The sequence below is a fragment of the Atractosteus spatula genome, chromosome 25 (assembly GCF_055471065.1).
Source record: "Atractosteus spatula isolate fAtrSpa1 chromosome 25, fAtrSpa1.hap1, whole genome shotgun sequence".
Classification (NCBI taxonomy): Eukaryota; Metazoa; Chordata; class Actinopteri; order Semionotiformes; family Lepisosteidae; genus Atractosteus; species Atractosteus spatula.
Window position 1 is genome coordinate 308,428 of NC_142730.1, and position 15,991 is coordinate 324,418.

Consider the following 15,991-nt stretch of genomic DNA (forward strand, 5'->3'; position numbering starts at 1 on the left):
ATTAATTTTCTTGAATGGGGCGCTTGTCTGCTTTTAGGTGAAATATCGCTAAAAAAATTACAATGGTTATCATTCTGTAATAAAGTGTGGGGAACTATGTCAGAACGCAAAATAAATAAAAAGTCATGCTACCAACACTTTGTCGTTGGTAATATCACCGTTACTTTTTTCAGATGGGAATAATAAAAAAAAGAAAGTGATTGTCGCAGGTCAGTCGCCCCGAGCTCATTCCTGAGGATTTGATTGAAAACTCCACGTTGGAGAGTTGGGATTGGGAATTACATTGGCGGGATTCTGATTGCGTTCGGGTCCAGACAAACGCAGAGCCGGAAGTCTTGAGGTCACCTCCGCGCGGACGCAGGTTTATACATAAGACGTAAAGAAGCGCGTGCTCATGGAATGTTTGAAAATATGAACTGGAACTTAGTTTGGACAAATCCTGAGAGCTACTGCTTTACAAACAAGGTTAAAGAAATAACATTTAATATTGTTAAAAGGTTAATACTGTTAAACGAACACTTCAAACATGCATAGATTCAAACATGACCAAGGCGATTCAAGTGTGTTCTGTAGGCATGGAAATAATTTTCTTTCCTGTATATACTATATACGAAGTTCTTTTGGATACTTAAAGTTGCAAAGCAACTTTTCAGTGTGTCTGCAGGGCTGTCCAGTCCTGCTCCTGGACGGTCGGTCAGTGGGTCTGCAGGGCTGTCCAGTCCTGGTCCTGGAGGGTCGGTCAGTGTGTCTGCAGGGCTGTCCAGTCCTGGTCCTGGAGGGTCAGTCAGGGTGTCTGCAGGGCTGTCCAGTCCTGTTCCTGGAGGGTCGGTCAGTGGGTCTGCAGGGCTGTCCAGTCCTGGTCCTGGACGGTCGGTCAGTGGGTCTGCAGGGCTGTCCAGTCCTGGTCCTGGAGGGTCAGTAAGTGTGTCTGCAGGGCTGTCCAGTCCTGGTCCTGGAGGGTCGGTCAGTGTGTCTGCAGGTGTTCACAGTCTCCAGAAAACAGCATCACCCGAAGAGCTGGGAAAAACTGTTCCAGTTTTTCCTCAACTATTTGAACACAATTCTTGAAGAACTGTTCACATGTTCAGAACTGTATAGCAGTTTGCAAAATCTGCCAAATGAAACACTGCATGTTTCATAATCGAGGAAGTGCACCAGGCAGATTCATGTGTGATGTAATGCAGGTTTTCCCGATCCATATCCTGGAAACCCACACCGGGTTTTCCCAGCAGCTGAGTTTGGGACTTAGCTCCTTGGTTAAGCCTGCGAGTTTCTTGATTAGGGGTTTTGTGGGAATTTAGTTACGAAAGCCACCCAGTAGTTAGAAGACAAGCTCTTGCATGTTCAGGAACCACGCGCAGTGAGGAGTTCAGACTACTTCAGTTAGGGCTGCCCGAGGTGCAGTTATCCAGTGACCACGCGGGAAGAGGTTCTCTAGGACCAGGATTGGGAACGCCCCTCAACAGGGAGCTGTATTTACCTGAAATATTAACCCTGAGCCCAGCCCCCACTATTCAAACAAAGGAACAGCACCTCTGTGGTGAGGTTGTGGCCTTCTAGACCAGACGCAGGCGTCAGCACTTGGAATTGAATATGGCGATAATCTCGTCACATAGAGAGTCGGCAAATTCCCATTCAAATGACAGCTGGTTTGCAAAGGCCTCTCATATGAGGACTTTGTCTTTAGCTAAAGAAAAGCTGCAAGAGCTCATTTTCACTTGTTGCTTGTAACAGTTCTAAGTATTTCGTATGCCTGCTTTTAGACTGTTCAGTAGTTTTACAAGTTACTCTGAAGTTAATATTTCATTGCAAACCACAATGAACACAACGCAAAACACAAGATTCACAATCCGTCTGAAATATTGTATTTAAAATACCATGCAGGGTTTACTTTGAACTCTGTGAAGTTGCCCCCCCTACAGACAGCACAATCGATGGAACCCACCTCATTCGATAGTGTTGCGTTTGTGCCGTTGAAAGTAGCGTTTGTGCTGCTTTTGTTCCCGAGATATAGCACCTTGTTTTTCTGGTGATCACGTGACCATGCACGGTGACTTTGACCTCCAGTGACCCCGTCTGCCGAGTTCAAGCGTCTGTTACCGAATAACACATCCGAGAAGCAACACTGGTAGGAGTGCGCGCGTCACGATCACATTGCAATACCCGTTGCGACTGGCGCATCACTGTCATGGCGCCGCTGTCGCGACATTAAGTCCATATATTGCAATATGGCATACCCCCGGCAAAATGTTCTGAAAATCTTGTCTGATCCTTCATGAAACTTTTAAACTTGTATGAAACCCAATGAAATAACGAAATGAGTATTCTATTTTTGATGCCAAAAGACACCTAATTTGGAAATTCGTAACTTCCCACAAGACTTAACCCTGAATTGTTATAGTCGCATTACAGTGCTAACCAATTCATCGTACCTTTAATTGCAAGAATGGTCTGCTAATAAAAGCGTCAAGTACATATTTGGATGTATTTTAGCTCTGTAAACGTCGTTCATTTAAAAATACTGCAGGGCATTTAGAGGCAATCTGAATAGTTATCTGTAAAATGCATACTCGCATCTATCCGTCAATATTATCTTAATGTTATTCATGCATTCCAAAAGTTGTAATTTGTTTACAGGAGAAATTTTAGATCCTTTTTGTGCTCAGCTCCTAGAGGTGGAGCAGTATCGAGCCGCTACAAGCAAACGCGAGCACTGCCGCTTGTGCTCGGGAAGCCAGGCTGTACTCCTCAAAACCCAAGATGCCTGTAGCATCTCATGTGTCTTATTAGTTTCGGGACTGGTCTGATCATCTACAGGCGGCTTTTTGAAAAACGTAGATATACACATTTGTTTCGCTATGTTGGCTAATAAACCAAATACTTAGCGCTAGAGGTCGCTCTAAGAGCGTCTGACAACGACAGCCAATTAGGCTACGGCTACGCATGCACCGCCCCCCACATTTACAGCACTTTCTTATTGGTCACAAAGGAAACAGCGAGCCAATAGCAAATCACATAAAATGAAAAAAATCAAACACGTAACATTAAAAAGCAAATCATGTAACGCAAACAAAGGAAAAAAATCTTAAATTACTTTGGACTGATTAGGTAGGCCTCGGATCAACCAGGGTGCCACTCGTGGCTACGCCCTTCCCTGCTGAACAGCAGACAACTCCACGCGAGTCTGTCTCTCGCGAGTGGGTTCTTGTTACTCCAGGAGCGGCCTGGATGAACACACGGGCGCGCAGGGTCGTTTAGGTGTTTATGACAAATAATTTATTTTTTATCTCTAAGAGTGAGCGGGACGTGCCATCGAGCGGCGCAGCTTCGTGCCCGAAGCGCCAGTGAGCCGTCATGAAGTGGGAGAAGTGCGGATTCCTGTTGACCAGCTCTGCAGGACTGCCGGGGTCATTCCCGAGGGTGTGCTCAGTGCTGATCCGGTGCTGAAGTCAACTGTAATGATGTGTGTGACCAGACGCATTAGGAATGACCATGTTACATCGCGACAGCTATCTCACAGCTACATAAGAATGTGTGATTCTTACGTTTTCACGGGTTCAAAGCTAGGGCAAGATATAGATTATAAATGTCTTTGAAATCACTTTGTTGGATTAAATGGTCTATTACGATTCTTAACATTTATTTTCATTCTGTACTATAACATTTTGTTTAGATTGCAGCTTTTAAATGGATTTTCACCGGTACCGAATAAAGTGCCTTCACCAACTACTCCAATACGAAAACGGAAGTTGCTTCTTTCTAGATTTGTACCCTGTTTTGAAACAACCACATTTTATCGTTATTATCATCATTCTATTATAATAAATATTGTCTGGAGCCTAAAATCCTCCGCCACATCTCTGTGGCTCCCTGCGACTCCCTACTCTGCAGCCGGTTGGGTCGTTTCATCAGTTCGCCAGCAGAGGGCGGTGTGGAAACGCGGATCAACAGAACACAACGAAAAACATTTAAGTGTGGTTCATATTTAGGTAGTAGTGCACATTTATTAAATGTGTTAAATGCTAATATATGACCACCCGTAGCAGTGTATCTGAGCTCCTTCCGTCTGGTCATCGGTTTACAGTACCTAGATTCAAGAGCACCAAAACTAATTCATCTTTGATTCCCACAGCAATTAACCTGCTTAATTTGGACAATTGACTGTATATTTTCTTTATTTAAACATTTAAACACTTTTTTGATTTTCTTTTTCATAATACGTGTCTGACTGTGTGCTGATAGCATTGGCGACCCTTTACAAGTACAAACCAAAGGAAAATGCGCTCTTACACGCGAAATGGGACAGAGCCCTGGCCAAAGGAGAGAAGCATCGTTTTACACCCTTCCCAGGGATGAGAAGCCAGGACGTGCTTTAATAGTAGCCTACTTTCTCTGGATAGCTTCCAGGCTGAGAACGCACTCTCGCGTACAGACGGTGTGGGAGGGATCATCCTGGACACCACCAGTGGACACTGCTGAGGCACCTCTTTACACCAAGGGTGGGGGAGGTCTGGAACAAGCAACACTCTTGGGTCCCCCGCTGCATTTAATTCATTACACGATTGACAGCACTCGTCATTGGGCTCGTCTGCTCATCTGCTGCTCCTCCCGCCCCCAGCAGGGGTCTCACAGTGGACCGAGCCCAGGGGCTGCAGCCGGTGGGTCTGCTCTACAAGGTGCAGCGACAGCAGCCTTCAGCTCCACAGCTTTCCGAAACACCTCCAAAACCCTGCCGCTGTCACAGCGAGTATGGCTGAGTAACCATCTCTAACACCCTCAGATGTTACCAGCTGCACAAAGTAAGCGCCCCAGAGACTGGCTGAAGAATCTCGTGTTTCCCAGCCCATTCTCTTTCAGCGTTATAGAGCCGTTACTGAGACCATTCTCACAGCTTCTGTGCTCGGTTTCGTAATGCGTCACTCTAGAGGGAAATTGCAACACCTGTGCGTGAGGGGCCAAGCAGTGTGGACACACTACACTGAGAGAGCCACTGGCTGCCATTTCCCAGGTATCGATATCCTGTACAAACTTGGACTAAAGAAGCAAGCAGAAAATCTTGTCCATCTGTTTAAAAAATTCACCTCAGGGAGACACTATCACCCAGCCCAGATTGGCATCTGCCCCATGACTGTCACCCTGCTGCCCCAGGACACAGGGATACAGATGCAGTGTGTATATACTGTAACTGTAGACCTGTGTGTGTTCTCTGTGTGAAGTGCACGTGTATTATTGATCGGTTCTGTGGTTTTGCACCAAGGCAGCAGATCAAATTCCTTGTACGTGTAACATTCTAGGCTAATGAACTGATTCTGATTCTAACTCATTTGGTTACTGAGAAGTGAATTGATCTAAGGATCTCATCTAAGCAGTTCTTGAGAGAAGCCAGAGCATGTGCTTCAACAACACAGCTGGGCAGCTTGTTCCACACTGCCACCACCCTTTGTGTAAAGAAGAGGCTCCTGTGCTCAGATTTAAATGCACTTCCAGGTAGTGGTTCGTGTTTCTCTGTCGATTGTGAAGAAAACCGCAGGGTTAACGTTGCCTGTGGCTTTAAGGGTTTTGTATAGTTGATCATATTCCTTGATACTAACAAGATTCTCTCAACTCTACGCTGTTAACTCTCTGTCCTCACATCCTGTTGGCTGTGACGAGATTCCCTGGTGGCCGAGGGGAGATAAAGAGGAGGCCGTGAGTTTCGGGTGCCTGTGCGACTGGGCTCATGTTTCAGCCGGGGGGAGGGGGGGGGTGGCTCTGAGGGCTCCGGCGTCGCCATGGCGATGCGGGCCCATGCAGGGAGAGGGATTCCAGCAGGACAATCAGCCTGTGTGTGAGGGGATGGGCACGGAGCCAGCCTGCCCTGCTCCGACTCGCCGGGCTTCCTTCTGCCCCCTCAGCCTGTCTGTCCACACAGCCCCCGTTGCACCGGGGAGGCAGTTTGCCCCGGGGGCTGGGAGAGGGCAGTGCGCTCTCTCGGCCGGCGCAGCAGGGGAAGAGGCCGGTGGGGTGATGAAAGACGATTTGCGGCAGCCAGAGATGAAACAGACCTTATCTCCTCCGCGGCCACAGGAAAGAGGAACTCGGGCTAACAGACAGAGCTCGGGGTGGGGGGACATAAGGGTGACACACATGTCCACTTCCTAACTGCTGTCCAGCCTGGACAGGACACCAGTGTCCCGCCCTCTATATCCAGACGGTGCTCCTGCTCTGTCCTGTTCCTGGTTTCCCTGTGCTTCGCTTGTTCTTCCGGTCTGTCTTGTCGTCTGGGGCTGTATGTTTCCGGGTCTCCCTATCCTCCTGGCCCGGCATTGGGATCGGCTGTCGAGAGGCTCACCAGGGCTACCGCTACCTGAGGGCTTGTCTCGTCCCCGACTCCGCCCGATACCGTGAGCGTTTGCGCTGTTCCTGCCGCTACTCACTGGGTCTCCCTGTTCTGCCGGTCTCTCCACGGCTAGCCTCCGGCTTCCGTGACAACCAGCTCATCCCAGGTGACACAGACAGACACTCACACCAGGGCCAATTTCCCCAGAAGCCCATTAACCTACCAGTATGTCTTTACCACACTTCTTTACACAAAGGCTGGTGGGAGTGTGGAACAAGCCGATACTCTGACTTCTTTCAGGAAACAGCTGGATGAATCCTAGACAAACTACTATCAACCTGACAGGCAAGCTGGGCTGAAGGGCCCCTCTCATTTGTGACCTGTCTGTGCTCCTCTGTGGGCATGACCAGCTGCTCAGTGCTGCCAGTCTGGAAGTATTTCAACAGCAGCACAAGCGCAGGGGGTCGGTAAATTCCCACTTTAAGGGCAACATTGAGATGTTTTGTATCAGTGCGAGTGTGAGTGCATGTGTATGTGAGTGTGTGTGAGTGTGCATGTGTGAGTGTGTGAGTGAGTGAGTGAGTGTGAGTGTGCGCACACAAGTGAAGCCAGGAGCAAGTGCTTGCTGCTCTACAGGTTCTTCTCCAGAAGGCAGACTCTCCCATATCCACACTTTGCATTGTGTAGATACTCACAAACTATGGCTCAGAAACAAGGCGCGTCAGTGACCAGCAAGGCTGGCTCTCTGCTAGGAGCCCCTCGGAGCCCTGTTCCGCACCTGTCAGCCCACGCTTCTTCGGTTTCCCTTTGCGTTCCCACGTCCGTGCGAGCAGCCCGATCCCCTCGCTGCCTCGGCAGCCCCTCCCCTCGGTGGTTCTTTGTAGCTGTTGTTTCTGAGGAGAAAGTCCCCAGGCTCCAGCAGGAGACACGAGACCTGGCCAACTAGACTGCCAGAGGAATTTTGGGGCTTTTCCAAGACGAGCAGTGGTGGAGAGGAGATCTGCGTTAACTGAACCGATCGCTCGACTCTCTGAATGGATCCAGCGGGGCTCCGTGTGACCGTGTGTCCAGCTGTGGCTCAGGAAAGGCTCCTGCCGGAGCACAGGGTGGCCAAAGACAAGTGTCTCCAGCTGCCAGCCTTTTGAAGCACACTGTGTGTGTGTGTCGGGGGGGGAGTTAATGATCCTGTATTTACCGAACAAAATAGGGAGAAGGATTTAAGGTTGTAAGATGTTTGAACTTCAGTTTGTTTCATTTAAGAGTTTGCCTCAAACATTATCAGTGTGAGATCTGATGCTGTTTGCCACAAGTTATGAAACTCTTAGCTCTATGAAAAAAAGAGCACAGTGCAAGTCTCTCAGGATGAAGTCTGCAGTGGCGCTTAATTCTAAACCCCGCCGAGAGCATGCAGAGCTCGCTCGTCTGTCCCTGGGCCGGACAGGAGCGGATTTCGACCAAACCTTCGGTAAGGGTTAACTGCTGAAGATGCGTCGGGCTGTTGGAGGAACTCTTAGTTCTCTGGCAAGGGCTGAACTTCACAGATGAAAGAATTTCTTGCAGGTTACCAGACAGGATTTCTGTTATAACGTCCAGAAATTATCTCTGGAATTCATCACGGATGCCAACAAGACTTGATACAATGCTGTTTTATTAGTTTCTGTGATTGGATAGCTTCTGGTTAGCAGCAAAAACAAGTCTGTGACTAAAACACTGAATATCGGGGGGAAGCTCGATTACAAGTGGAGTTGTAGGTTTCTGCTTACTAATGACTGTAAAAAACATTGCCTTGTAGTCTGAAATATAGTGTATTTGTATATAAAAACCTGTTACATGCCCCTTTGGATCCTCATATACCCTTTCAGGGGTGCAATGACGGACCGTTCTGGGAGTCCTGGTCCAGCAGGTTTTAGAGGTGATTGTTAAATCAGGGGTGTCAGCCTCTGTTCCTGCACAGCCTGGGCTGGACTTAGCCCTGTGCTCAGTTATACTCTTCCACCTGTCTTCTAACCTCTTTATCCAGTACTGGGTCACAGGGGAGCTGGAGTCTATCCCAGCAAGCAGTGGGCACAAGGATGGGTCACCCTGGACAGAACACCTGTCCATCACAGGACACACACACACACACACACACACACACAGAGAACATGCAGACTCCACACAGACAGCACCCCAGGAACCCAGAGCCTAACCGCTGGGCCACCGTAACACCACGTGTCCAATTATTTAATTAGCAGCAGAATTACTTCTTCTTGTTACTTCTTCCAAGCAGGCTGGAAGGGGTTTTAATAAGTAACTGCATTTTCCCATTATCAACTGTTGAAGCCCTTAAGACAGAGGTATAAAAGATTAAGGAAATAATGAGCTTAATTGTTCATAGCAGTGAACTCAGATTTTGAAAAGTCAGCGATTCTCATAGGGAAGAGTATATAATAAAGGGTATAAAATAATAACACCAACTTAATTCCCTCAGTTTCTGGAGTCTTGCAGGTTATCTGTACCTATAACCTATCGAGCGTTTCATACTCGGGTAAGTTTGACATGCATCGAGGGTCTTCCTGCGCCAATAATGAATCATTAATTGAACTAATTAAAAACAAATTTAAATCTTCCTGCCAATTTTCCAAAAACGCTCATGGGCGGAGAATGCAGGTCCGTTTTCGTCCCAGTTCTGGTTCCCTGACCCTCGCGACCTATTTCTGGATTTACGTCTTTAACGTTGTACCTGTTACTCGGAGGGAAGTCGCGACACGGCGCACGGGTCCGACTTGTTGTGTCTTTTTGTGGGCCGGCGCGCGTGGGCGGGGGTGGCAGCTGATTGGGCTGCCCGGCGCGGGGCGTGCGAGGCGCGCGCTGGCAGGTATTTACTCGCTGCGCCGGAGCTCCCGGTCCGACAACCTAACCGCCGGCAGGGCAGGGTCACCGGCCACAGGTCACCGGCAGTTGCGGCGCTCGTCTCCCGGCTTCTCCTGCACGCTGCGCTTCACCGCACCATCCCGGCATGACGGCGGTCGATAAGTATCTCTCCTATAACGGGCTGCTGCTCCCCACCGTGGCTCACAGCCCGGGGAGCCTCCGCTACGCCGAGAGGTTTCAGTTTGTCGAGGACGACGTGGTGGCGGTGACCTACCCGAAGTCCGGTGAGTGGAGCTCACGCGGGTGTCTCTGGGGGGGTGCACTAGCGATGGAACTTCGGGTCACCCGCTCTCGGCGGAAATATAGATCGATGAATCGATAGGATAGCCCTCTGCAGATTGCCTGCCGGTCCCCGGGAGCCCCAGCGTGGGTGGGTTTGAGGGGGTCGCCCCCTTAAACTGCAGGTCTCGTTCCGACATCTTCTGAGTCTCTCGAGCGGCCGTGAGGGGACAAGTGCGCGCTGGAGCGACGGGTCCTTCCGCCGCTGGTGGTTGCAGGAGACCCACTCAGCGTGTCCCCGGTGGCTGCAGGAGACCCACTCCTGTTCCTGGAAGACGGTGGAGGATTTTACCGGGACAGTCCGGGGGGGTCTTGCGCTCGGACGAGCAACATCTCCCGGGATGTGAATTTGGATTCTCCCAGTTAAAGGTCCAGAGCTCTGACCCGCAGGATCTCTCAGGACAGGCCGGGATGAACAGCCCCGCCGGTCCCGGGTTCGATTCCAACCCAGAGACAAAGAGCAGGCGCCTTGTGCGTGGAGATTGCGTGTTCTCCGCGGGCCTGTGCGGGTTTCGCCCCACTCTCCGGAGGCGGGCTGAAGGGTTAATTCCCCTCTCTAAATTGCCTCCAGCACGGGGGTTTGCCAAAGGTTTTTCAAGCTGAAACTGAAGAACCGCTTTTGTGAAAAGTCTTAAAGAGAGCCGTAGCGGGGGAAGACAGACAAACTGGTTCTAGAACACAGCCCGGATTTACAGGGATTAAATTCCCTGAAATAATTCTCCGGTTTAATCCCTCAACAGGTCGCCGAGCAAGATCGTGCTTGTAACTCGTTGATGAGTTATTCAGCGTGAAATGAACCCCTCTTTTTTAAAACCGCGCTTTGCAAGGATCTTATTCAATACCGAGTTATTTAAAGAGCGCCCGGTTCTGTTTCTGTTTACACATAATTATAGCTATTAAATGTAGATTTTCCCCGCCTCCCCGATTCTGGACCAGTTGGTTCAGAGCCGCGGACTGCTCACGCACAACCCGGAGATTAGCGCGCAGCTGTAACGCCCTACTCACACCTCTCTCACACTGCGGTTACATCGCAAAGTAAGCGGGGGTTGGCGTGTTTTTAAATGTTTATTTTAAACTGTGGAGAATTTGTTTTATATTTCTGAAGTGTTTAAAAAGCCAAAAGATGATCGTATTAGCAGGAGGTGGCGCGGCGGTCACCATTGGGTCCCGGGTTCAGTTCTGGACCGGGTACTGTCTGTGTGGAGTTTGCACGTTCGCTCCGGGTTTCCGTGGGTTTCCTCCCACAGTGCCAGACATGCCGGTGGGTTAGTTGGCCCGTCGCGAGAGCCGCTGGCCGAGACGCGGATAGCCCGCGCGGTGAGGAAGCGCCCAGACACGCGTGCAATCATCACGTTTCAAAGCGTCTTACAAGCAGAGGTCCACGCAAAACGCTCGGCAAGTTTCGGAAAGAAGCACAAATGCGGGGTTCTTCTCTCTGTATAAAACAAACCAGCATTGCAGTCGATGATGATGTAGCCCACACTCGAATCACACATCGGACCTGCAGAGACACTGTATCCTCGCCGCCAGCGAACCCGAGACCAGACCCGGCTCCGGCTCGGTTCAGCCGCGACAGGGCACTTTGTTTAAACTGTCTTTCTGCAACAAAAACTCATTGCAAACAATTACTGCATCGCAAAAGCCAGACCCTGGCCCGGAGTCTGTGGTGACAGAGGAAATCTCTCTCGCAGCAGCTCGTCCTGTTCCAGGGCAGCAGCCGCGCCGCCGAGAGAGGCGCTGCTCCCTCCGAGCGCCAGCGCCGGGTTTGCAGTCTGTTGCAGCAAGTTCCGCTGCCATTTCAGCATGGCTCTGCAAGGGAAATACATTCTGTACAAGGGGCTGATAGTTCCAAGGGAAACGCATTCCGCGGAAAGCCTGAAATACGCCGAGGAGTTTAAAACTCGGGATGACGACGTCTTCGCCGTGACATACCCCAAGTCTGGTGAGTGAGATCGCGACGGACAGACGGCATTTTTCACTGCCACCCACAGCCCCAGTACAGCCCCAGTACAGCCCCAGTACAGCCCCAGTACAGCCTCCTTTACTGAAGCGAGCCAGGAGGAGTGAAACCTGGAAACGGGACCGAGCGCTCCGCAGCGGCTCGGGGCGAATTCAGGTCGCGCATTAAACGGGCGCCGTGTTAAATGAAGAGATTCCGAAACCGTCTGGTACCGGTACCGGTACCCGAGTACCACTAGCCCCTCGACTGGCCGGACTGCACTTGTCTGATTAAGCGATCACTGTCCGGTGTTCTGATCGCCAGAACCGGGCAGCCCAGCAGGATCTGGAGGAGAGACGGTTATCTGCAACAGCACAGACGCGCTCAAAGCCATTTCATTATTTACCTGGTTTGCTCTTACAGCAAGGCAGTTTTGTTTTAGTTTAACAGCATTAGTTTTATGAAAATTAAATACAATTCTGAAGGCGGCACATGAAGAGGGTTCAGGGGGGAGTTATGCAATCGGGTGTGTGAGCTCTCGCGCACAGGCAGGACAGAAGGACAGGGCGCCGTCCCGCGCCAGTCTGCTCTTCCTCTCGGGCACAGAACCCCCCCCGGAGCGCGGGGCGGGAAGGATCACACCCGGAACTGCGAGGGGAACTGCGAGCCCGTGTGTGCGTTTCAAGCGCTTGAGGGTCGTCCATTCGGTCCGAAGCAGAATGAGAAGTCATTTGTAATAAATCGCCCAGATCCGAGCTTCTTTAAAAGAGCTTCAATTAAAGGTGATTTAGGGCGACCCACAGGACTTGTGGGCTCTGTGTCCCTGAGGGTGGCTTCAGAGATGCCAGAAGACCTTGCTCATCTTGCAGCGGGACTGGACTGCAGGGCGGTGTGTTTACAGCTGCCTGTCTGGTTGTCTGTGCTGTCCAGGCACCACGTGGATGCAGGAGATTCTGCCGCTGGTCCTGAGTGGGGGAGACCTGTCCTCGGTGCAGAACCAGCCCAACTGGGACCGCGTGCCCTGGCTGGAGGAGACCAGGGCAGCCCTTGTCCTGGAGGGGCGCCCCTCACCCCGCGCCATGGTCACCCACCTGCCTCTGCCCCTCATGCCCGCCTCCTTCTTCAAGGCCAAGCCCAAGGTAGAGTCTGAGGACCGTCGCGCTCGGTGACACCACTAGAGGGGAGCCAGTTATCGTCTCATTCCGCGGTCCTTAACTTGGGGTGCAGACCATGCCCATTCTGGGGGTGCGAGCCAGGCCAGGTTTGTGTAGAAGGTCAATCACTGAAAACACAAATGAGCTGGGCGATTTCGGATCAGGGCTGTGGGAATGAGAGGGGCGCAGGCTGCTGTGAAGGGGAAGAGCTCCAGGGCGGTTGCAGAGGCCTGACCGCCCAGCGGACAGCTGGACCAGTCAGCGCATGGGGGGGGGGTCCGGTGTCTGACAGGACTCTCTGCGACAGGTGATCTACGTCACCCGCAACCCCAAGGACGTGGTCGTCTCGTCCTTCCACTTTCACCAGATGGCCAGCTTTCTGGACGACCCTGGGACCTTCGACGAGTTCCTGGACAAGTTCCTGGCAGGCGAGGGTGAGGGAGCATGTGTGTCTTTCTGATGTAGTGCGAACGAGCCCTGTGTCTGTGTCCCTCTGTGTCCCTCTGTGTCCCTCTGTGTCCCTCTGTGTCCCTCTGTGTCCGTGTCTGTCCCTCTGTGCCCGTGTCTGTCCTTGTCTGTGCATGTCAGCTAGGTCTCCTCAGCGCTGTGTGACTCTCCAGGCTGATGTGGAGACGGTGTTGACAGAAGAGCACACACTCTGATCCCTCTGTCCTCCTGCCTGTCTCTCCACGCAGTGTTGTTCGGGAAGTGGACAGATCATGTGAAGAGCTGGAGGTCCCCTGAGGTCCAGGATCGGATCCTGTACATCACCTATGAGGAGATGCTGGAGGTAGGACGCCTTCATCCATGGACCATCCTCTTAATAGTTAGTTCAGTGAAAAACAATTTTCTCTACATTAAAATAGTGATATATGAGCTTTGTTGTATAGCACCTTTCAGAAAAGCATTTTAAAGTGCTGTTAGTCTTCCTGGGCAATGGGGGCTCCTTGACACTGTCCCCCATACAGTACGAAGAAGTGAGGGAACCAGGGCTGTTTAAGATGTAGCTGAGATCTCGACCAATAGAAACCTCCCAGCAGGTGAAACATACCCAGGTTGTTGACAGGTTAAAGGAGAAGAGACTATGTTGAGGTATTCAAAAAGCAGTGACAGTCAGTCCTGCAATGACTGGCGTCCCGTCCAGGGTGTAGCCTACCATGCTCCCCCTGCTTGCTGGGATAGACTTTAGCTCTCCTGCAACTAGAAAAGAGCTGGTTGGAACAAGAACACAAAGACTGGAGGTCACACGGAAGTGTATATAGAACCAAAAGAAGATTTTTACATAAAGAGTGGTGGGAGTCTGGAGCAGGCTTCCTCGCCGTGCTGCAGGGGATTCCCTGAGAGCTGCCTCCTCTCTTTCCCGTGGTTTCCCAGGACCTGAGAGGGGCCGTGCTGAAGTTCTCGCAGTTCCTGGGGAAGGAGCTGGGCGAGGAGACCCTGACGCACATCGCAGAGCAGTGCTCCTTCAGCAACATGAAGCAGAACAAGATGTCCAACTACTCTCTGGTGCCCACGGAGTTCATGGACACCAGCAAGTCCCATTTCCTCAGGAAAGGTGGGTACAGCACTAGGCCTTATCATGACCTGCGCCCCAGTTTCCTGCTTTCCTGGGTATCGGGGAGTCGCCTTCCCTGAGCGCTTTCAAATCCAGACTCAAAACCTTCTTCAGAAGGGCTTATACGTAATTGGTCCCTGTGTCTGCATCTCCTACTGCATTCCAAACCCTTGTGTGCCACTTCGGTGATCTTCTGTCCTCGTTAATTTTTTTCCCATCTTTCCCATCTGTTCTTTTTTTGTTTGTCTGTAAAACGCTTTGAGAAGCTACTTTTAAAGGCGCTATATAAAAGTTCATTATTAATCCCTTTTGTAGCTCCTGAAACGGGGTTTGTTGCCCATACAGCTCCTGTCTCTTCCTTTCCGGGGAAATGAGCAGTTTGTGCTGTAACGGCGCCTGCAGCCGGGGCCAGCAGGAGGGACCGCAGGCGCGGCTCTCCCAGAAAACGGGATGGTCATGGAGTAGGTGTGAGGCGCCCTGTCCCTGCTAGCCTTCCAGCTCCTCAAGAGGAATCTCAGACAAAGGCAACCTTAATAGTTGCGAATATGAACAGCTGTTCGAGAACAAGACCAGCTGGACTCTCGGAGAGACGGTTGCCAGATTAAATGGTAAAGCGGTTCCCCATCGACCCGACTGGTTTCTGTCAGGTCTGGGGCACTGCAAGTTCACAGGAGTCCAGTCGGCCCCAAGTCTAACCGGACCTGGAGATGGGTGCACTGCTGGATGGGGGACCTTGGGCATAGCTGGCTATGGACCGAGGGGAACCCGTGACCCCAGCTTTACAGAGTAGGGTTCGTCGCTGGCTTTTGGCTGCTCCAGGGCTGTTTGCGTTAAAACCATTCCGACTGATTTAATGGAGTGGCTTTTTTCTGGGTTTCAGGCGTTGCAGGAGACTGGAAGAATTACTTCAGCCCGGAGCAGGAGGCTCGGTTTCTGGCTGTATACCGGGAAGAGATGAAAGGAGTGGATTTTAAATCCTCCTGGGATGAAAACTGACCAGATTCCTTCTGCTCTCCAGTGTGGCGACTCAAGGCATTAATGTGCTGATGCTCACATTAGAGAAAACTGTTTGGTTTCCTCTGTATAGGATGGGGGCTCTTCACTATGTGAAAACCTAGCTGACACAAAAACAGCTCTTTGTTCAAGTGCTCCTGTCACAGATAAGTGCATTTTGTACCTCAGTAAACTTTTTCTGCAACCATCCCTCACACCTGAAAAAAACTGCTGGTAGTCTGAGTTCTTTGTGCAAGATTTCGAAAGACAAGATGCATGCCAGCTGAGTTGCCTCCAGATTTCCCACTTTTCCTTTTACACAGTCTTGTGGTTACTTTTGGATTGCGAATGAATACATTTTACTGCTGCACCCATTGGTATTGTAATCTGAACAATTTGAGGATGCCCCCATGTCATTTTATGTCACCAGTGCCTTCCCACAGCTGTCTCTAATGAGTGCAGAGTTCTCTTGCTGATTCTTTTAGATATTGAATCTCACTGGCTCTAAAAACTAAAATCTATTTGCATGGCCGTCTTGAACACCTCTACACACTGGCATTTCTTGGGGACCGTGGATGACTTGAGTTACTAATAAAACCAGTTTCTACTGGCGTCAGAATATTATATTGCTTCTATCTGGAAAAGTTACCAAAAATTCACAACTTGTCATTCAGAAACCAAGACATCTTCAGCCATGTTATTATTCTTATCCACATGGTATGGTACTGAAATATGGAACTGAATTGAAGCAGAGTCTCAGAACATTTACAGAACTTTATTAATACCACCTCTTGTTTGATATATCCTTAGAGCAGAAACATAAAAAATGAGCTCAGCTG

The 15,991-nt window shown here is 50.5% G+C and overlaps 1 protein-coding gene across 3 annotated transcripts; it reads left to right on the forward strand.

Moving 5' to 3' along the window:
* Positions 1-9,201: 9,201 nt before the first annotated feature.
* sult2st3 (sulfotransferase family 2, cytosolic sulfotransferase 3) lies at positions 9,202-15,768 on the forward strand. 3 transcript variants are annotated; one of them, XM_088905205.1, is made up of 6 exons: positions 9,202-9,456; positions 12,381-12,589; positions 12,912-13,038; positions 13,300-13,394; positions 13,979-14,159; positions 15,040-15,768. In XM_088905205.1, the coding sequence occupies exons 1-6, from the start codon at positions 9,318-9,320 to the stop codon at positions 15,153-15,155; spliced, it is 867 nt and encodes a 288-aa protein (XP_088761331.1). In that variant the 5' UTR covers positions 9,202-9,317; the 3' UTR covers positions 15,156-15,768. The 3 variants fall into 3 exon arrangements, with proteins under 3 accessions (XP_088761331.1, XP_088761333.1, XP_088761332.1); XM_088905207.1 differs by lacking the exon at positions 15,040-15,768 and adding an exon at positions 14,505-15,033 and having other exon boundaries at positions 9,207-9,456; XM_088905206.1 differs by lacking the exon at positions 9,202-9,456 and adding an exon at positions 9,973-11,453.
* Positions 15,769-15,991: the final 223 nt, after the last annotated feature.

Excerpts from the sequence above, each read along its gene's own strand:
- sult2st3 (XM_088905205.1), top strand. The coding sequence starts at position 9,318 with ATGACGGCGGTCGATAAGTATCTCTCCTATAACGGGCTGCTGCTCCCC. Across the intron at positions 9,457-12,380 it reads GGTGACCTACCCGAAGTCCG|GCACCACGTGGATGCAGGAG; the intron begins GTGAGTGGAGCT and ends TGTGCTGTCCAG. Across the intron at positions 13,395-13,978 it reads CCTATGAGGAGATGCTGGAG|GACCTGAGAGGGGCCGTGCT; the intron begins GTAGGACGCCTT and ends GTGGTTTCCCAG.